Source organism: Lycorma delicatula, chromosome 9 (genome assembly GCF_047948215.1).
Source record: "Lycorma delicatula isolate Av1 chromosome 9, ASM4794821v1, whole genome shotgun sequence".
Taxonomy (NCBI): Eukaryota; Metazoa; Arthropoda; class Insecta; order Hemiptera; family Fulgoridae; genus Lycorma; species Lycorma delicatula.
This window is the reverse complement of record NC_134463.1, coordinates 114009327-114030687: the sequence shown is the minus strand read 5'-3', so window position 1 is coordinate 114030687 and position 21361 is coordinate 114009327. Positions and strand designations below refer to the sequence as shown.

The 21361-nt window shown below is 32.0% G+C and overlaps 1 protein-coding gene across 1 annotated transcript; it reads right to left on the bottom strand.

The window, feature by feature from the left end:
* Positions 1 to 4923: 4923 nt before the first annotated feature.
* LOC142329758 (uncharacterized) lies at positions 4924 to 20270 on the bottom strand. Its single transcript, XM_075374515.1, has 3 exons — positions 20080 to 20270; positions 12807 to 12988; positions 4924 to 8344 (listed from the first exon to the last, which is right to left on the bottom strand). The coding sequence occupies exons 1-3, from the start codon at positions 20186 to 20188 to the stop codon at positions 8123 to 8125; spliced, it is 513 nt and encodes a 170-aa protein (XP_075230630.1). The 5' UTR covers positions 20189 to 20270; the 3' UTR covers positions 4924 to 8122.
* Between the last annotated feature and the right edge of the window lie 1091 nt (positions 20271 to 21361).

Here is a 21361-nt window from a genome sequence, read left to right as displayed (position 1 = left end):
AGTGCAAGAGTATATTGTCTCTTTCTGATTAGTATCAGAAACCAAAGTAAGGTATTACGTCAGAGGATGAGGTTATGTATGAATGAAAATGAACTGTTGCAGTCTTGTACAGTCTCAAGTCACCATTCCTGAAATGTGAAACTCAACCAACGTACACCGGTATCCATGATCTAGTATTCAAATCCGTATAAAAGCCTTCATTTTCTGAAATGGGACAACAGATTATCTATATTGAAAGAATATCTGACTTAGGGTGTACAATATTAGTGGACCTCGTAATTTTTTAAATATACCTAATTAATTTTTCTGGGGCATATTTTATTTTATTAAACAGCTTAAAACACCTTTATCATTATTATTGTTAACCCGAGAAAAAACCTCAGCAGTACAAGATTTTTTAGGTCTTGTAAATTAAAGTAAGATATGGGTTAAATATTTATATTATTTTTAAATTTGTTGTTAGCAAAAATTTATTGTTGGATATTGAAATAATATCATCATCATCTGCCACCTGATTAGGTTTTAGAGACCTGCCCGCCCATTGTAATCTTACAATCTTTCGCCTTCTCTTGGAATGTAGTCCAATGTATATTTAGGTAATTTGACTGAGGTAACTTAGGAGTGCTTTTTGGAAGATTCAATTGGGCAGTGTTAAAATCTCTATGCAAACAATTATTGGAAATTCAATATTCAAACTGGTTATTTGAATACATGATCAGGTTACTCTCAATTAACAGATCACAGTTATTCGGAAATGTTATCTAAAAATGAAACATTATTTAAATGAAAAATGATATATTAAAAACCTGTAAATAATCGGTTACAATACTGCACTTCACATTCAGGCTGCTAGGTGGCGAGCCACTAAATTCCCATGTTCCTTTCTTACAGCGAGCCTCTACCAAGATATTTTTCATTGTTGGTCTTCTTGAAATTAAAGATAACATATTGTGAATGATTCATAATCAAAGACAGCAAAAACTATTGAAGATAAATTGTTTTCTTATGGCGTAACTGCACACTAAGAAAGGATTTTTTGAAATTCCAAGTTTAAAGAAAAAAATAGAATAACAATGAAATTTACTTTTTTTTAAAATTTCTCTGTAACAAATGAAGAAATCAACCTGATTTTAGGAGAGTGTAATAGTCATGTAAATGAACAAATTTCTGGATTTTTGAAATACTTTAAAGGAGGTGAAGAAAGATAAAAAAAATTTTGAACAGTAAATGTTCCCAATATAAACTCTTCCCAAATTATCCCTAAACGAGATATTCAGTAGATTTGGGTTTGCAAATACTCTTCAGATAAATATTTAAAAACCATTGGATTTTTGAATTCTGATTTTTTTTAGAGTGAGAAGGTATGCACCATTGTGGCTCAACCAACACAGCCACAGACACTGTTACTGTATGCGTAACTGGCTGCACCTACCTCTGTCCAGTTACTTGACTAAAAGTCATAGAATAAAACGATTGACTGCTACAGAAATGAAAGTATAGTGTGGGCGAAGCTGTGACGGAGAGTTAGTTTCTATATTATACTGTTTACAGGTACTGGAGTATGCATGATCATTTGTAGTGTCCTCACAGTTAACAGCTCCAATGAGTATTCAAGCTCAGAATATATACTTTCTTGTTGTTTTTATTGTCTTAGTGTAATCTCTGTCATGTAGACTTCCACTACGTAACTTATCAATTTCAGCTAACTAGAAAAAAAGTTAAGCTGATGTGTTACATAGAGTTTTAGCAAAAGCTTATTTGATATGTAGAGAGATGGTAATTTAGATAATTAATCTAATATAATCACCAGCCTCTCTCTTATTAGCAACCACAATTCAAGTTTCCTTTGTGTTGATTCCTATCCATGCGGGAATTTTAGATATGAAAGCACTGAAAAAAGCAATAAAGAAAAAAATTGTACATGCTTCCACAAGTATTACTCATTTTAAATACAGATCTTTTCTGAATTAACAACTGAAGACAACTTGCCAAAATTAATCATTGATAATAGCCTTAAACAGAGTATTATCATGGAAGTCAGATTTTTAAAGTAGCTGTCATAAAGAAGTGATCCTTTAATATTTAAATTTGATTTGGGATAGGTCAGTTTAATCCATGGATTTATCATATCGTGTTATGATAATGTGAACCCTTATGTGTTCTTTGGTTAAGTTATTCATTTTATAATAGTAATGCACATTTTGTAATGTTTTGCCATACATTTAAACAAAATTGACAAATTTTAAGTGGTAATTTTTTTTTTTAGATTCCTTAAATCAGACTTCCTGACTTTTAATGTATTTTTACAATCCAATAACCACTTGAATGTTAGTACCTCAATTACAAGTTAATCATGCATTTTATTACTTGATTTAATTTAAGACTTAATGCACAAGAATAATTTTTAATTTTGTAACTTCATGGAAGTGAATATATGCAGGCCTACAAAAAACACTCATTTATAATAGAAATGAATGTTCTCTTAAAACAAAAAACAATTCAAAACAACTTAAAGATTAAAGGGAAAGGATGCATAGGTTTCAGAGTTAAAAGTCCCTTAATATCATACATGAACAGAGGGTGTCTAAAATCTGGGAATATATGAAATGCAAGTTGTCAAGAAAAACGCAGTCTGAAATGGAACGTTGATATGATTTAATATGCAAGCACCTTTCAAACAAGGCTCAAGAACAAAGATCATACTATTTTTCATTGATTTATAAACATATTTCTTTGCAAATGAAACACTGAAGAATGTTCACATTGATTTAATGTTGTAAGAGAGCTTTAACATAAAAAATTACTAAACAAAAGAGCTGAGAAACACTCATTCTCAGAGAATACAAGAATCAAGTAATCTAATGCATATCAAAGCAGAAGCTTTTTGAAAAGCAATAAATATGTTTTATTGCCTAGATTGAAGTTTTTCTCCCAGTACATTTTTTAATAATCCAATACAGTTTGGTAAAGGCTTGGTGGAATCATCCACCAAGCCTGTTTAAAAAAAGTCATTAAAATTGGTGTACTTAGTGAAAAGTTATATCTGGATAAAAAAAACTACATAAATACATATATGTGTATCAAAAGCATAAGCAAAATTCAGCACAATCCACAAAGTACAGAATCAATAAGAGCTCTTACCTTACCTATTATTTTTCTTTTTCATACATCAAAAGCACTTTCAATAAATTTCTTCATCATCAGTTGATTAAAACTGAAATTTGATAACAATGTTATGACATAATGTATGTAGTCAAATTAAAAATTTTTAAAACATTAAAATTTTTTTATACATGTTGTGGCCAGCCACTACAAATATTACTGTACTAATATGGTATAATCTTAATATTAATGAAAGTGCTGCTTTGATAAGAGTATCATTGTCAAATTCTGTCTGTGGATTGATTTATAAAAAAGAAAAGTAATAAGATAAGGTAAGAGCTCTTATTGATTCTGTACTTTGGTGGATTGTGCTGAATCACGGAGTTCGTTAGAACTTTGTCAACGTCAACGAACTAAGTTTACCATTCTAAAAAAACCTAACCTAATAGTGAAATGAAAATGGAAAAAAAGTAAGCATGAAAATATATTTCAGTTCAATTAGATTAGTAATAAAGAATACAAAAAATGCCTTGAATTTTATTAGACTACTTTTTTTCCATTTGATTAACAGTGGGACTCGAATATATAATTTTATTCATTTTTTTAATGTACCTTTACAAATTGCGTCGCTAGATAGCAGTACTTGATAGTACTAGGTATCGTACAAAAACTTGATAATGTACTTGAAATAATAAAATTTAAAAGAACATATACTACAGCTTGTTTTAATAGTAAATGCTCTTATGAAAAATAAAGTACTTAAGATGAAACAGTTTTTTTAATTCCCATCACTTTTTTAAAAAAAAATTTTTGGTTCTGTGAGTAGTAATATATAATAATGGACATAACTCCAATAAAGTATTCACATATTATTTCTCCTTCTGAGCTACCAGTATGACAATAACAAATAATTTCTCAATATGGTGTAGGTCCAAGTCCCAGTAAAGGCAATTACTTTTATACAGATTTGATACTAGATTGTGAATACTGGTGATCTTTCATGGTTGGGTTGTAACTAATCACAAATCTCAAGAACGGTTGACCTGAGATTATACAAGACTACACCACTTCATTTACATTCGTCATTATCACGCTCTGAAGTAATACCTCATTGTGGTTCTGCAGGTAAAAAGAAAAAGAAGGAGTATGGTGTTGAACTAGAGGTAGTAAGACTGCTAAAAACAATTTAAACAGTGACACATGATTTGCTCTCATGTAAAAGAAGAGGCCAGATGTGGCCGTAAAGAAAAATTACCCAAAGCTTGCTGGCCAGTTAAAAAGCAGCAATTTGCAAATAAAGGCTCTTGTAGGCCAAAACAAATGCTAACTGGACCAAAGATCTGGAATGTTTTCCATCGAATCACATTATGTTCATATGCTATGGGTTCCATCGTTAGAAAACCATTAGATAAAAATGCATCACCAGCTCATATCCAACAATCAGTTCAACATCTTTAAAACATTCACATTTGAAGGCCCTTTGTACATTACTTACAGCAGATGGTATGTTGAAAAGTGATGCATATGTCAAGATTCTGAAGTAAAGGGTTGTGACAAAACTTCAAAACAAACTCCCACAAAACAATATATTCAAAGAAAATTTGGCACCATGCCATACTACCAAAAAAGCAGTAAAATTTTTTTAGAATGAAAAAATGCTCCTGTGCCCAGGTAACTCAGACTATACCCAATTGAAAATCGTTCGGCAATAGTCAAAAAACAACTTCAAAAATAAATTGTACCACAGAAATTGACCTCATTAAAGCAATAATATTGCTTATGGTTTTAGGATGAAGAAATAAAAAAAAATTAGTACACATATTGAATCTATGCCAAATCATTTATGTCAAGTAATATAAAGGTGATAATTATTATATGTTCACAAATTTTACAGATTGTTATTTTTCTAAATAAAGTTATTTTTTATTTGAATAAGATCTGTGTTTGGATTAACTTCACATTACCTTAACCCAAATAGCACCAAATAAGATTAAGAAAAGAGACCACAAGAGTAATTGAAAACATTATTAAAATTAATTTAGTTTATTCCATAGTTTAATAATTTTAAACAATTTTCATCACTATTTCAGATGATACAGATTACAACTGGTTTAAGTCTCTTAATATAATTGACAAAAGAAACTAAGATTTCTGCAATATGCTCTTAGCTGAAGACTGTAGATTTTCTTACCATAGTTAATTTTTAGTGATCAAGTAATTCATTTAAGAATTGAAGTTATATGAATCCTGAGGAATTATTTTTCAACAGAAGAAAAATTATTTATCCCACAAGAAAAATCTTGTGGAGGTAAGCGAAACAAAATGTTTAGTTCCAACATTAACTACGATCTCTTTGTTAATGTGTATACTTGTGTGCACTGGGCAAGTTGAGGTAAAGGTGTCATTTCCTTGCTTGTGCTGTCTATATTATTCAACAATATTTTGAAAAAATTTTGTATAACCCAGTTCACAATTTAAATACAAGTTTGGAGTAACAAACAGTAGGTTGTTTTCCAAAAAGATTACAATCTGGAAGATATCTACATATGGAAGACCTAAATCTGTTGCAGTGCCAGGGAAAGTAGAAGTGTGTTTGTGTTGCAAAGACACCTTGCCTATTCGCTTGGATACTGTAATGGCTATAAAGTAAGTATTGGTTCTACATAAGTTTCTGAAGAACAATCTGAATTTTAACAATTCAGCTTCTCCTAGAGTTATATGTAACCAGGTGATTAATAAAGACAATGTAATTTCTGTGACCTGGTTCTGCAAATATAATTTAACTTAAATATTAAAATCAGCATACCAATAAATAAGTTAATTTCCTCCAAATGTTTTCAGCTTATTCTGCAATCTTCAGGAGGATTGATCTTTATTTAGAATAAAAATATATTGTATTATATAATATATAAATAATTTAAAGTAAAATAAGTACATCTGATTTAACCCACCCGGTTGTGATCTAGTGTGAATGCGTGTTCGCAAATCGGCTGATTTCGAGTTCCAACATTCAAATCTTAGTAAAGGCAGTTTACTTTTATAAGGATTTGAATACTAGATCGTGGATCCCGGTGTTCTTTAGTGGTTGGGTTTCAATTAATCACACATCTCAGAAATGGTTGACCTGAGACTGTACAAGACTACACTTACACTCATACGTATCATCCTCTGAAGTAATACCTGACTGTGATTCCCGGAGGCTAAACAGGAAAAGAGTACATCTGGTTTGTGAGAATATCAATTGTTATTCCAACAATTTTATATATTTTTGCACTTTAATTATAAATTATTATAAGATCAATTCTCCCTGAAGATGGCGGAATAGCCGAAAACATTTAGATTCAGAATTTCTCAGCTAAGAAGCATCTAAATATTTATTAGGCTATTTTAATTCACAAAATTACAGTGTTTGGTCAAGTGAAGATCAGCAAGCCTGCATAAACAGATTTGATCCATAAAAACTTGGAATTTGGTGTGTGATATCCAGAAAACATGTAATCTGAGAAATCTTTGAACAAACGATCATCTTGGAACGTTATTTGGTAGTTTACTGGTTATTTTGAAGTGTATGAATGCAGGTGTGTGTTACTCGCAGCAGAATCCCTTAACAGTTCAATTTTTTTATAATTGTTTGATTAATCACAACTATTAACTACATTGTAATCCTAATTTAACTCTGATGAACTTTTTTTTTATGGGAGAGGAGAGACTTTTATATATCCTTTTAACGATTTACGACGTTAAACAAGGTTAGTCACCCACTGACAAAAATATCCTCTAGAAAATATCTTTTAATATGTTGGTGGTCAATTTGAGCATTTATATTGCATATAATTGTATACTTTTTGTATTTTCATGCCAGTTGACTTACTGGGATCCAGATAATACAAAATCTAGCATTTTTCTACTGTACATGAAATTCAAGATACATGGAAAAAACTGTACTAAAAATTTAACATTAAATTACCCCACTGTGAAATACAACAGCTAGCATCACTTCATGTGGCTATTTTAGTATTAAAATTTGAGTTTTTAAATTGTTAAATTTAAATAAACAAATCTGTTTGGTCTGTCATTGAAAAATTACTATTTTACCCAAGTTTATAGCAACAGTTACCCCTTCCTGTTAAGATGCAATGTTATTTCTGCTGCTTAGATTGTATACAATTATGAATTAATGTAAAATAAAAATTTATATCCTAAAATTTCATCTATTTTAAATTTAAATATAAATTTATATTAAAATTGTTTTTATTTAAATTTCATCTGTTTATATCTATTTCATCTAATAAAATTCAGAATGATATATTTGAATCAATTTGTGTAGAAAATTAATTTAACTTTTTTTTGCCTCAAGACAGATTTCTTATTTTGTAAAAATACAGTTATTTAAATTCAAAGAAAAAGAAAATATCTGACACAGGTAGAAAGAACATACTAGCATTGAAGATTCCTGATCTGATTTGTGAGTGGTTTAGAAAATTTGTTAGTCAATCTCAATGTTTCAAACTAAAAGTTGTTGTTTGTATTAAAATGTGAAAAGACCATCTTAATTTTTCAATACATGCTAAAAACCCTAATACAGGAAAGAAAAACTTCTTTCCTGTATTCGGGTAGATAAAAATGTTATATATTTTTTTGTAATTTTATTAAAATATAAAAATGACAAAACATTTTAAACTTAATTTCTGTATTTAATAATTAAGTGGTTATCTTTCCTTACATGCTCAAGATTTCTTAAATATATTTCAACCATAATTAACAAAAATGGTTTTATACCAAGAAAATATTTCTTTTCTTGTGCTCTCAGAAATGATAATTTACTAAAAAATTTATCCAAAGTGAATTTCTTCTTAACAGTTATTCAGTTGTTCGTCATCTCCATTTAAAACATGTAAAAATATTAAAAAAAAAATTGCGATTGCCATTTAACAAAATTATCACATAAAATTTTGAAATCCAAGTAGTATGTAAATACATATAAATATTTCCTTATCTATTTTAAACAAATATTTATCCATTAAACAGCCTCTGGAGTTGTACTATAGTCACTAAACACAGCAGCATAACAAAATGATCCTTCAGCTGGTACAGGTTGATTTTCAAAAAAGTTACATGGGAACAAACCCTTCTTTGATTCATCTTCCTGTGCTTTTCCTTCAGCAGCTAATGTGTCAATCCATGATTGATTCTGCTGTTGTGCTGTTGCACTATTGATGATGTCTTCATATACTTCAACAGGCTGAAAAAAAATGAAATGAATTAAAATACTTTATGAGCTTTTGCTTTTATAATATAAAAGCTCCTATTTCTTAATGCTCATATGAGTAATGCTGCTTAAGTTTCTTTTAGAAACCATAATAAGAAGCCATACAGTTTTAAACTCTTCCCAACAATTTTACAGCAATTATTTAAAATAAACATTTTGTGGAAAAAGCACTCTACATAAATTATTGTTTCTCTTAACAGCAATGAACCCCTTATGGTAAATTTTGTAAAAATCAACAAAATGATTGGCTGCAACTGTGTTACAAACATATGAAATGCCAAAAGATGCAGGGAAATAAAACTCCTTGCTTCACTAAGTTCACAACTGAACTATGTTAACCTAGCTCTATCCTTTTACAAGCTGGATTTAAAGGGAAACCTGAAATTATTTTTTTTTTTTTTGGAGTGTAGTGGTCTCTGTACTGAATTTTGAAACTTCTATTATGAAATAAATCTAATCTAAAAAAATTATGACTTTTCATACCGCAATCTTTCTGAAAATATACTAAAAACACAGAATAAACAATATCCTTAGAGATTTAAGAGGAATTGATATTTCTGATATTAAATACTTTTATTATTATCACATTTCAATAATTTGATACTCATAACTACAGTATATGTCTGTACATCTTTCCATTCTCTTAGCAGTGGGCACAGAAAAATCCCTTCAACTTGATAACTGTGGGGAATATCCATATTCAATCAAAACTCTAAAGATTCCCCTTACGAGAATGCTATGTAAAAAAATCACTTTTCTAGCTATTCAGAAAATACAATCTTGGTTAAACTGCAGTTGTTCAATTGTTTTGTAATTCTGCTACTGCTAGTGGTTGCTATGGTGGAATGTAAATTCTAGATGCTTTGAAGAAAAAAATGTTTGGAAAAAGGTATACCATACACGATTCGGTTAGAAAATTACTTACAACAGGATCGCAGTTATAAACTCAAAATGAAATAGGCGACCTTTCATTAGGAATCCAGAGGCCATAGCTGATATTCAAAGGACTTTTCTGCTGGTCCAAAAAATTTAGGACGAAAAAGAACACTGGACACAACACACCATATGATAGCTGACATCAGGCGCCATGACTTGGTGCAATTACTGCCTCATGCAATTCCTGACGGGCCATAGCGGTCTTAGGCCCTACCTATTTTGTTTTCACCTTGATCACTCTGATGCATGTCTGGTGTGCCACGAGGAAGAAACTGCTCACCATGTGTTCTTCAGGTGCACCAGGTACGACATGAAAGGAGACATCTACTGGATGTACTACACAGGACGGACATGTTTGCACCTGATGATATTCTCTTCCACTCTAAGAGACATTGGAAGGCCATTGCTGACAGTCAATCATGCAAAACCTAATCTGTGAAGAGTCACGTGCTAGGATGAGGTGTGTTGTAGAGTACAAGGACAGATAGGTTCACAGCTGAGTAACTAGGGGGTCCTCCATGCGTCAGGGTGACACCTGGGCACGATGAAACCATGGACACTGCCTTCTTGTCTGATGATTGCTTCCCAGTATGGCTGGTTTTCTTCGGCAGAGGGAGTTTAATTGAAGTACTCAATCGTTGTAGGATTCCGGGTGGCTAGGGTTCTTAGGCATTGGATTGGTTTGAGGTAGACGCATTGGCATCGTGCCACGGTTTTATTGGTATTGCTTGTGATTCGATTTGTGGCTCCCGCTGGTGGGGGTGGCCTCGCCGCCAGGGTATGTTAACACGTGCGACCGGAGGCGTGGCTTCCTTCCGCTGGTGGCGGTCCTGATCGTGACTTGGTAATGCCACGCGAGACACCATGATGGGACCTGGTGGGGGTGCGGCGTTTGTCCCCGGCTCCTGGGCGGATCAGAATGAGGTTGCGTTCCCCTTGTTAGGTGACCTAAATTGGTCGACTTATTTGGATGTAGGTCTGAATCTCTATGTTGCCTAAGACAAAATTTTGATTCGTATGAGTGTAGTACTGATTCATTCGTTTTCTGAGTCACTCTCAGTCACGGACGGTGCTGTCAAATTTGGACTAAGCGCGGGGTTCGCGCTTCCGCGGTTTCGGTCAGTTAGTTTGAGCGAATCATGTTAGGTTGGATGTGAAGATGTCCGTTTGAGGTCTACGTGAAGGCGAAATTTGATATGTATTTTACTGATGCAAATGTCTGCCGAGGCATTTATATCAGTGGCATCCTGACCGGAGCCTGGCTGATGACTAAGATATATTCAGTTAAGAGGGTCTAAAAACGACCTCCGGTAAAGCCCCTCAGGGCTTGGAACGGAGCGGGATGTTGTGGCAACCGGTAACGTCACAATGTGGATGTCTTCCCCCTACGGGGTTGGGATGCTGCTTCCCAGTAAGTATGATGTATTGTGAATGTACTGTATCATTGATTTTTTTTGCCTGCTTTATGATTCATTCATGTGTATTATGTTATTACTGTGTATTTCACTGTACTTGTAGTATTTGTATTAAGTTTTGCTACTGTTCTTGGTTGTATCATTATGTTCACTTGTTAGATATTGATTGTGCACGAGGGTGCCTAATCATGACTGTGTTGATGCTGCAGGTTTTCGCTGCTTCCTGTTGTAAATATGTTTTGTGGTGAACTATGGTGTTTATTTTAATGTTTTGTATTATAATGATTGATGTTATTTTCCTATTGATATGATTGATTATAGTGTGTATTGATGCTGTAGGACATCGCTGCTTCTTGTAGTTGTATGAACTTAGGTGTTTATTAAGATGTATTGTATTTTATTGTATCATAGAAACTGTTAAGTACGACAGTTTGTCGGCGATCTTCCCCTTCCCGAAATAATGCTTCTTTAAGCTGTGCCAGGAGTAGAGGGTTTAGTTTGTAGTACGTCTGAACACATACACACTTATTAACGTCTTGCGGAACCTGTTAGCAGCCCGAAACTGCTTAGGCGCCCGTAAATGGGGTTCCTCCACCTCGTATACAAATATAAAGGTAAAAATAAAGAAGTCATGCATGTATATGTTTTATAATACAATAAACACATTTGTTACAAAAGTTCTTACACGTATGCCACAACATTTATACATTAAATTTTACACATACTCACACGTTTTTTTACACATACTTTTTACATTTTACAAAACATTTATGATATGCGTTGACAAGATTAAGTTAACACAAACGTGATCACAAATCACAACACACACTTAAAGAAAATCAGGAATTGAGGTTAACTGAGTCAAATGTGAATTGAACGACTGAGTTGCTGCTGTTATTAGAGAATATTGAACTCTTTATATGAAATAATTCTGAATATTCGTTGTGAACAATCTGAGCACAAAATAAAGCAAGGGGAGTTACAGCAAGGCAACTCGTTAATACAGGCGATATTGCCAGTCGCTAGAGGGAGCGAGATAAGTGAATTTAGTCATCTCGCTCCCTAAACTAAAACCGGATCCGTAACAGATTTAATAATAAAATTTCCGTACTCATTTTAATCGGTCCGAATTGTAGGTGCGATAAAAATATGAAAAGAAATTGTTCAAATTTTTAATTCAGATTACACGATATTATTTATTGTGAACTTTTGCAGTGCCGCCCCCGCTACGCTACGCCACTGGATATCATGAAAACTACGCGAGTTCTGAGAGCTGTTTTCTTCGATTTAAGAAACCATCATGTTTCAATTTATGCAACAAACCGTTTTCGGACATAGTTTGTAATTGAAATTTTGTCCTTATTTCAATTTTTTAGGGTGAAAAACGCTTGTGCGTCATCACAGCCCTGAGTAAAATAAAGAGAAGAAAAGGGATAACGCATAACAAAAACTACTTGATAAAAAAAAAATAAAAAAACAGCTACTAAACATTAAAACAACAAAAGAAAACTTATACATTAAAAAAAGAAAACTTAACCTAATAGAAACAAAATACCACAAAAAAAAAAAACTAAAATCACAGCCTGACTAATATGGAGAAATAAATTTAAAACCAAACAGAATAAAAACATAAATAAAACTAATTTCAATAAAGTACGAGAGGAGTGTATGAGTCCCCCCTTTCTCGGATAACAGAACGCTAAAAAAAATTTTAAAACTAATATAAAAACAATATTATATTCTATGCACTAAACTGATTCGTCGCAGAAATAATAACATCCGGCTTAAAACCTACTTGTCATTGCCGAGGATTAGACGAATGTTCCTGGGTATCTTAAATTTACGACGTAAGGCCGCATATCACACACAGTGCCGCGTAATCTTATGCAAAGTGATATATTTTCCGCTGCAGATAAGTTTTTCTATTGTTATAATAATAGGACAGGAATTTCTAATTTGAAAATGTAAAGAATAAAAACTTTTTAATCACTAATATTTTATTACAACTTCAATTTAATTTCATTTGAATAAAGATTAAAGAAAAAAAAATTCCATTTATTTAATTTTATAAGAAATATCATTACCAAAACTTCATGTAGAGGTTTAAGTTGACCAATTGGTGGAGACTGATTAAACGGGGTCGTTAATTTTCCTCTCTGCATTACTAATAGCAGAAACCACATGTAATGACTCCTGTACAGTAACTGCTCTGGAGTGTGGTTCATTTCTTCTAATCTGTGAAGCCATTTTTCAATTTTATTTCGATCTGTAAATAAAAATAAATAACATTAATTTACATATAGGTTATTTATCACGCATTAGTTGTGACTAGCTCTTTCTAGAGCAGAATGGATTTAGATCAATTCTTCCTTCTCTAATAAATCGTAAGCAAGTTATTTTTATTTAAGTGCTGTGATGACACTTTGCTTATAGACTGAATTTAAAACAGATTGATAATTGGTGGCAAAAATATCTCTAATATGTCACCACTCCACAGTACTTACTTGTCTAAGTATGATGGAGCATTATGAATTGAAAGTAACACCTTTTGGGGTAAGTTCTATGAATGACAAATTCACAAAAAAAACACTTTAAAAATGATTTTGAATATCTGAATAAAACGCAATGTATCTTTGAAGAACATTCTTTTTAAAGACCTGGCAGTTTTAGATTTCCCTTACAACAATTTTTGATTCCTGGATACATTTGGGCGAGATAAAACTAATTCATTCTTTACTTTTTTTAAAAACTCTTTGCTCTAGTTCTTTTGCTTCAGTTATGGTTTTGTTTGTAATTATTCAGAAGTTCAGACCAATGTCGCAATTGTCAATTTCACGGTAAAAAGTAAGTTTTCTACCTCTAATAAGTGACTAATAAATACCGTATCTCTTTTCCACTCGTCTAACCTACTGGAAGATAAACTTTTAATTTAATGGAGTTTGCGTTAAAAATATAGTAAATTTGTCTAACAGAAATCGGTCAGCTTTTTCAAGTTATGAGAAAATCTTTAACTCGCTTTTTTCGAACTCTATTTCCTTCTTAAGCGATCTGGACGAACAGCATTTTTTTGAAAAAGCTTCTTCGAACTCATGATTCTACAGATTGCGTCTCCAGTCCCTTACAGTTATGGGGATCTTGGGGTCAAGCTTGTATTTCGCCTACGTATGTATTCTTTTGAACTCATCTAATTTTATTACGACAACGAAACAAATTTCCTCTTAGACAATATGGGCAAACAAAAAAACATTATACAGAGCATTTCATAATGTTCTTCGGAGTTTCAAAAATTCATTAACAAAAAACTATTTCACTCATAAGAATAAAACTAACTACTGTACGAAAGAGTACTTCAAATAATTTTTTCCACATATACTAGGCAGTTAGTAAACCATTTGGTCGCTAGGCGTCGACAGTATGATGGTAACGACAGTAAAATGGCCGTCACGGGAAGCGTGAAGTCGTTTTGTGTGTCATTTCACTTGTCAAAGAAAGTAATTTCTGTGCAACGTCCGTATCGGTTGAAATTTCATAAGGAGCCACCAAGCGACAATTCAATTCGTGCACGGTATAACATTCAGTGAAACCGGGTGCTTGTGCAAGCGAAAATCAACCGGTTGTCCATCAACCTCAGAAGTCAATGTCGAACGTGTGCGTGCAAGTTTCATTCGTAGCCCGTCAAAATCGACTGCGGCTGCAGGCAGAGAATTAGGAATACCGTAAACAACAGCGTGGAGAGTTCTCCGTAAACGTTTATTATGCAAACCGTACCGTCTTCAATTAATCCAGCGTCTTTCTGATGGAGATAAAACACGTAGGCTCGATTTTTGTTTACAGTTACAGGAAAAGATGTTAGATGAAGGTTTTCTAAAAAAAGATGATTTTCAGCGAAGAAGCTACTTTCCATATTAGCGGCAAAGTAAACAGTCATAACGTGCGAGTTTGGGGAACTGAAAATCCTCACGCTTATGTGGAACGCATTCGGGATTCTCTGAATAAACGTTTTTTGTGCGATCTCTCGTGAGGCAGTGTTATGGGCCGTTCTTTTTTATGGAAACTACAGTAACCGGTATGATATACCTGGGTTTGTTACAATTAAGGCTTATGCCTCAGCTTCTCAACGACTTCATTTTCCAACAAGATTATTGTCCTGCTCATTTTCATAACGAGGTTCGATAGAACCTTAACACAACATTATCTCGGCGCTGGATAGGACGTACGTCCGAAGAAGACCAACACATTATGCTGTGGCCACCAAGATCACCAGACCTCACGCCATGTGATTTCTTTCTCTGGGGTTACGTGAAAGATAAGGTGTTTACCCACCGATGCCGCAAGATATCGCTGAGCCAAAGGATCGCATAATCAATGCAATCAACTCTATCGAAAATGACATGTTAGAACGAGTTTGGCAACAGCTAGACTTTCGTGTTGATGTGTGCTGTGTCACCAGAGGAACACATATTGAACATTATAGATTTTTAAAAAACTGAGTTCCTGCATCACCTCGTACAACTTGAGTGAAATTTTTTTTTGTACAAGTGAAATTTTTTTTTTGTAAAAGTGAAATTTTTTTTTGTACTGAATTTTTGTAACTCCTAAGAACATTATGAAACGCCTTTTATTTAAATTCGCGTAGTAATATACACTAAAAAACAAAAGCAAGCGAATATTAAAACTGAACGTTCGCTAAATTGTGTTCATGGAATGACATACAATATAGCATTGATGGTAAATAACAGATAAACGTCATGTCACTGATCGGATGTTACGAAAATCAAGAATGACGGGGGATAATATCACTTATGTAGGGACTTGACCAGTAGCTGGATCATTCTTTTTTTATCGGGCGGAATTATGGATTGCGTTCAGATTCTTACAGACCAATTTGAAATCATTATTTGGGCTATCCTTGGGAGACTAGTAATGAATTTACGTCTTATCCCAGGCGTCCACTGAAGGCCTGTTGGCACTAGTACCTTTTGGTCCAATAGGAATGCACCTGATGGATGATGGAGTCAGTTATTGCAGGATGCAATGCACTCCCTTCGCCGGAGGGAATCGCATGTGGTATTGACTGTGATATAGGATACATGTCTTCCTTCTTTGGCCTGCCTTTCCGTATTTTTTTTTTGGTTGTAAATAATTACAGATTAAGCTAATGATCGAACGCCATTTTAAAAATATTTCTTTGAAATTTCATTATCCATTCGTTTACAAGAGGTTTGGTTAACTCATTTGCTGTAATAAATTTTTTATTGAAATTCTATTTAACAGTAGAATACTCTCCATACGATAAAATTCAGTTATTTTTAAGACTCACCAAAATTCTACGACTTACCAGATTATAGAGACTAAACTGTGAAAGTAATTTTTTGTGGTTTGCTACATAAATTTGAATCCGTCAAATATCTTAGGAAACTTAAGATTAAATTGTGATAAAAATTTCCATCAGCAAGAACTAGATTTACCATTTACGGTTGGGAAGACATTTAATTCTGTGAATGCTTACAATAACATGCTTATACGCACAGACAGCTAATTGAGCTGCCCGGGAACCTTCCAACAATAGGTTCCAGTTGACAGTTCTTTTCAGTTAATTAACCATTTTAACTATCTTAATTCGATACAATTTTGTAATTTTTTGTTAAAATGCCACTTTTGTTTGAACTTTTAATTTTAATTAATCCAGATTGGCGAGCATTAACCCACGGGTTGGTCTAGTGGTGAACGCGTCTTCCCAAATCAGCTGATCTGGAAGTCTTAAGAGTTCCAGCGTTCAAGTCCTAAGTAAGTCAGTTATTTTTTACACGGATTTGAATATAGATCGTGGATACCGGTGTTCTTTGGTGGTTAGGTTTCAATTAACCCCACATCTCAGGAATAGTCGAACTGAGACTGTACAAGACTACACTTCATTTACACTCATCCTCTAAAGTATTATCTGAACCGTATTACCGTAGGTTATGCTAATATCGTACGAAGTTCGGTACACGGAATCTTACGTTACCTAATCTAACACTATGTATTAATTTAATACATAACCTAGTTACCACAAATATAATATATATGAGTAAATATTTGTAAACAAATTGTTAGGCCCCACTAAAGGACTGACGACCTTTTTTCTATATGACTATTAAAATAACTAAGCAATTACTGAATTTACTATTTATATAAATAATCAAAACATTAATGTTATTACTGTAGTCGAGGTTAGCGAGCGAAGGTTATGTTTTGATTATGTTGGTTCAACGTACTGACGAATCTTACGCTGCAACATACTTAACCAAACATAACCTACACTGGCTAAGCTAGTTAACGTTGAATTATAGAAAACTTTTTTTTTTTTTTTGTACGAGTGACAAACTCGTACATTATTTAAAAGTGAATACTAACTTGTTTATTTCATTATTAGGAAAGGTTTAGGCCAAGCAGTTCTATGGTAAAGGTTTATTTTTAAAGTTGAAATTAATTACAAATTATAAGAAAGTAGAATATTTAATATACTAAATAAATGTTACTAAGATATTGTTTGAAAATTTTAGTAAAATTAATAGTGAAACATATTTATTGCATTAGTTTAGTGTTAAAACTTTGTTGGCTCATAGTAGTAACTATAAACAAAACTGGTGCTCATGACCAACAATTAACACCAGTTGACAGATTTATGTTTACAGAGTAACTTGCACACATTCCTCAGTGTGTGTAGGAAGGAATACGAGAGGGTTTGGGGATAATTAAGAGGTATTTGTAACACACACTACTATTCAACTTTAAGGAGTGGGTCGAAGAGGAAATTAGTATATATAATGGTATATGGCTATTACACATCCTCTCAAATGTAACAGGAAAAACAATATATAAAAACATTTGATTTTTTCCATTTTCAACCTCATGGAAAAAATAATTGTTTAAATAATGTATAATACTGTAAAACTTACCTGAATGATAGGTATGTTAATTTCATCCAAAGTATTTTTTTAAATCTTAGTTTTTAAAAAATCTTATTTACTGGTCATTCAAACTTTTAACACACTCCCCCATTATGATGTTTTGTTGACAGCCATAAAAACTTAATATCTGGATGTGTGCCCCTACTATTAGGTCAATGAAGCAAATTATTGAAGATTAGGTATTACAAAGGCAAGTTTTTGGTATCATTTATTCCAACATTTAAGGCTACAACATCCTGCACACTGATAAGGTTAGCTACCCAATGAATGCTTTTTATTGTAAATAAATTACAATAATTTATTTAATATAGTTAAATTTCACCATTCACAACATTACATGCTCAGAGGAAAATTTTATAGTTGTGAAGTGATAAAACAAAAAAGACCCAAAAAAGTTTTTGGGTCAAAATTATATATAGCTAAATTTCATTATTAGGGTTTTTCCTAAAATGACATCTGAGTAAGAAAATAGCAAAAACCTAGTACCAAAGGACCTTATCAAATTACTTATTTTCTAATTTAAAACGAAGGCAGAGACCAAATCACTGTGTTTGAGATGAATTAGATAAAATACTTTAATAATTAGGGTGTCATTTATGTATATATTAACCAAACAATCTTGCTTAGGTCATGTCTCCTGAAGAGGCAATGTGTTATATGTTAAATTACAGCCGTAAATTTTAATTAAGTTTAAATCAATAAAACTTCTTTCTGAAAGTTTTATAAAAGAAGATAAATATTATATATTATAAATAGACTTACATATTTTATAAAAATACTTATTATACATGTAAGTGAAAAACATATGAAGAGACTCAAAGAAAGGGCTACAAAAGTAAAAGTTTAATTTGCTTAGCCTTTGGTGATATTACAATTTTTTCAAAATAGCAGCACAAGTTAATCACCTAAAAGAAATCTGAAAGTAGGGCTAATAATTTCCTTTAAAAGGACATAATTCATTATCAAATCAAAGATCCCTGAAGTTACAAAATATGAAATACAGAAAAATGAACGAATCAATAAATGTAAATATCTGGGGAAAATAATCCAATCATGATTTAGATAAAAAAAAACCAATCAAACAATAATAATAAAATAGAATGGACTACACAGATAAAAAATATTTACAACAAAAAGAAACAAGGCAGAGATCAAATCACTGTAAACATTTTACTTGTTCGCGCGAGATGAGTTATGATACCTCAATAATTGGGGTGTCATTTAGTATATACTAACCAAACAATCTTGCTTAGGCCATGTCTCCTAAAGAGGCAAATGTGTTATGTTAAATTATAGCAGTGAATTTTAATTGAAGTTTATATAAAGAGCATATTAACTTCTGAGAGTTTTATACAAAAAATGGGTAAACTATACGTAAGTGAAGAACATAAGAAATCTAAATAAAAGCCAAAATCAGGCATTGCAATATGATAAACTAGAAAGCCTGCATCAGGATAAATCTTCAGTTTAAAAATTAAATGGAATAAATTCAATAAAAAAAGATGAAAATCTTGAGTTAAATCATAGGACCAATAAAATAGGTGAAAATGATTAAAAATTCAGACCTAAGGATCTTTAAAAATATAAAATAATGTGAGATAATGTTGCATTTCATCAGGAAAATAAGAGCCAAATTTGGACACCTTCAGAGAATGAATGGTACAGGCTCAAACAAATTTTCAACGATCTTTAAAAAAATTATTTAAATACATCAATGGACCTTTATGGTTCAAAAAGATCTAAAAGAAATGAATATATCTGATAAACAGTACAATGTAGAACAAGATTCAGAAAACTAGTACAGGATTTCAAGGGTTTCCAAGAGTGGGAGAAAAAACAAACAACTTATGGTCAAAAGAGAGAGAGAGCAAATACAAAGTGAAAGAATGAACTACTGGAAGACCAGGAATGAATGTGCCCAAAAGAATGGGAAATGAATGCAAAATATGGTTTTATGTGGTTCTGCCTGCCAAACTAAAAAAGTTTGGCTTTACCATAAAAAGATAGAGTATGGATTGAGAAAATATAAAATTTTAAAATTAAGAATTTATGATTACGAATAAAGTTCTTTTCCTGTATAACAGTTTGTATAAATTTCAATTAGAAAAATGTGTAAACCTTCCTGGATTCCTTCTAGCTATGAGGAAAGCTATTCACCACTATCCACTTTAAGCAAAGATCAGGTATCCAATACTGCTTGTTTAGTTAGGAAATACATACCACTTTACAAATTGTAATTTGTCAAAGTGTTATTGAACTACAGATTAGAAAGCAATTCTCTACTACTACTACTAACCCATACTTCAATATCCACAATCATATTTTTCCAGACTAAAAAAACACCTTTAATAATTATAACAGAATTAATAAATTAATGTGAAGTAATATAAACAAATAATTATACCTGACAGAGGAAACAATTCCATCAAGGCTTTAGCTAACATTCGATTATAATCATAATTTTCAATTAGCAGTTTGTTTGGGTTCATCTGAGTTAAATCGTAAGGAAACATTTTTGTAGTGTATTTGTGTTTCTATTTTGGAAAAAAAATTAAAGTTGGTGAAATTTTGTGTCCGAAACGTTTTACTTAAGTGTTTGATGTTAGTTGTCAAGGAAATAAATGATTCAAAAAATAAACAAAACATTTCCAAATTAAAAAACATATGGTATGACTAGATAATTTTTTAATTTCTGATAAAAGTAATGATATCTTTTTTCAAAGCTAATTAAAATTAAAAAATCAAATAAAAATTTATTTATAAATTAACAATATTTAGTTTTACAAAAGTACTAATAATCACTCTTTTCTTTTTTAAGTCACAAAATATGTGTCAGTTGGCTGCATTACTTTGTCTGGTGTATCCTGCTGTTTCAAAATTGTACATTTATAACAATTTTCTGAATTTTTATTTACATCTAATTTGGATGTTCAGCTAATTACAGAATTTAATTGTATGCCCTTTAAACATTATTTGTATTTATTTTTTATCTGTAAACAAAGTTTACAGATTTTCTCTTTTATTTTGAACATATTCTGAACTTATTTGAAAAACAATCTCTGCTTGCTGAAGATGTATTTTGATAAAAAAATTTCCCAGTGTTGGAAATAATAACAAATTACAATGTTTGTCTAAATCATGGTTATTTGTCCATAGCCAGGTCCCAGGAGTGCCTCAGAAGTAATACCTTACGGTGGTTCTGGAGGTTAAACAGAAAAAGAAAGAAGAAGATCCCAGGAGTGTAAATGTTTATTTTAATAACAAAACTTTTGACTCCAGGAATTTCCCGTTTCCTTTTAGATTATCTATCATTTTTACTCTTTTCCATCCTTTTTTTCATTATTACTGACTCTTCTAGTATATTTTCTACCCCTTTCTTTCAGTGAGACATAAAACCAGTAAATTTTACTTTGAGTTATTATGTATAAGCTTTTATTCTCATTCGTTCTGGTCATTTTTCAACCCTATTTGTCATCTTCGTTTTCTCTTTGCTCTCATTAAAATGATTTTCTTGTACCGTTAACTTAGTTTCAATATTTCATATTATACAAAATACGCGCTTCTTCAGTCTAAACATAATTGTTTCCTTCTTTAATACCTTTTTTATCAAACATTTTTCTTTTATTTTGAACAAAACTTCCAAGATTGTTTGGAGAAATGCCTTGTAATTCACTCACGTATTTTAA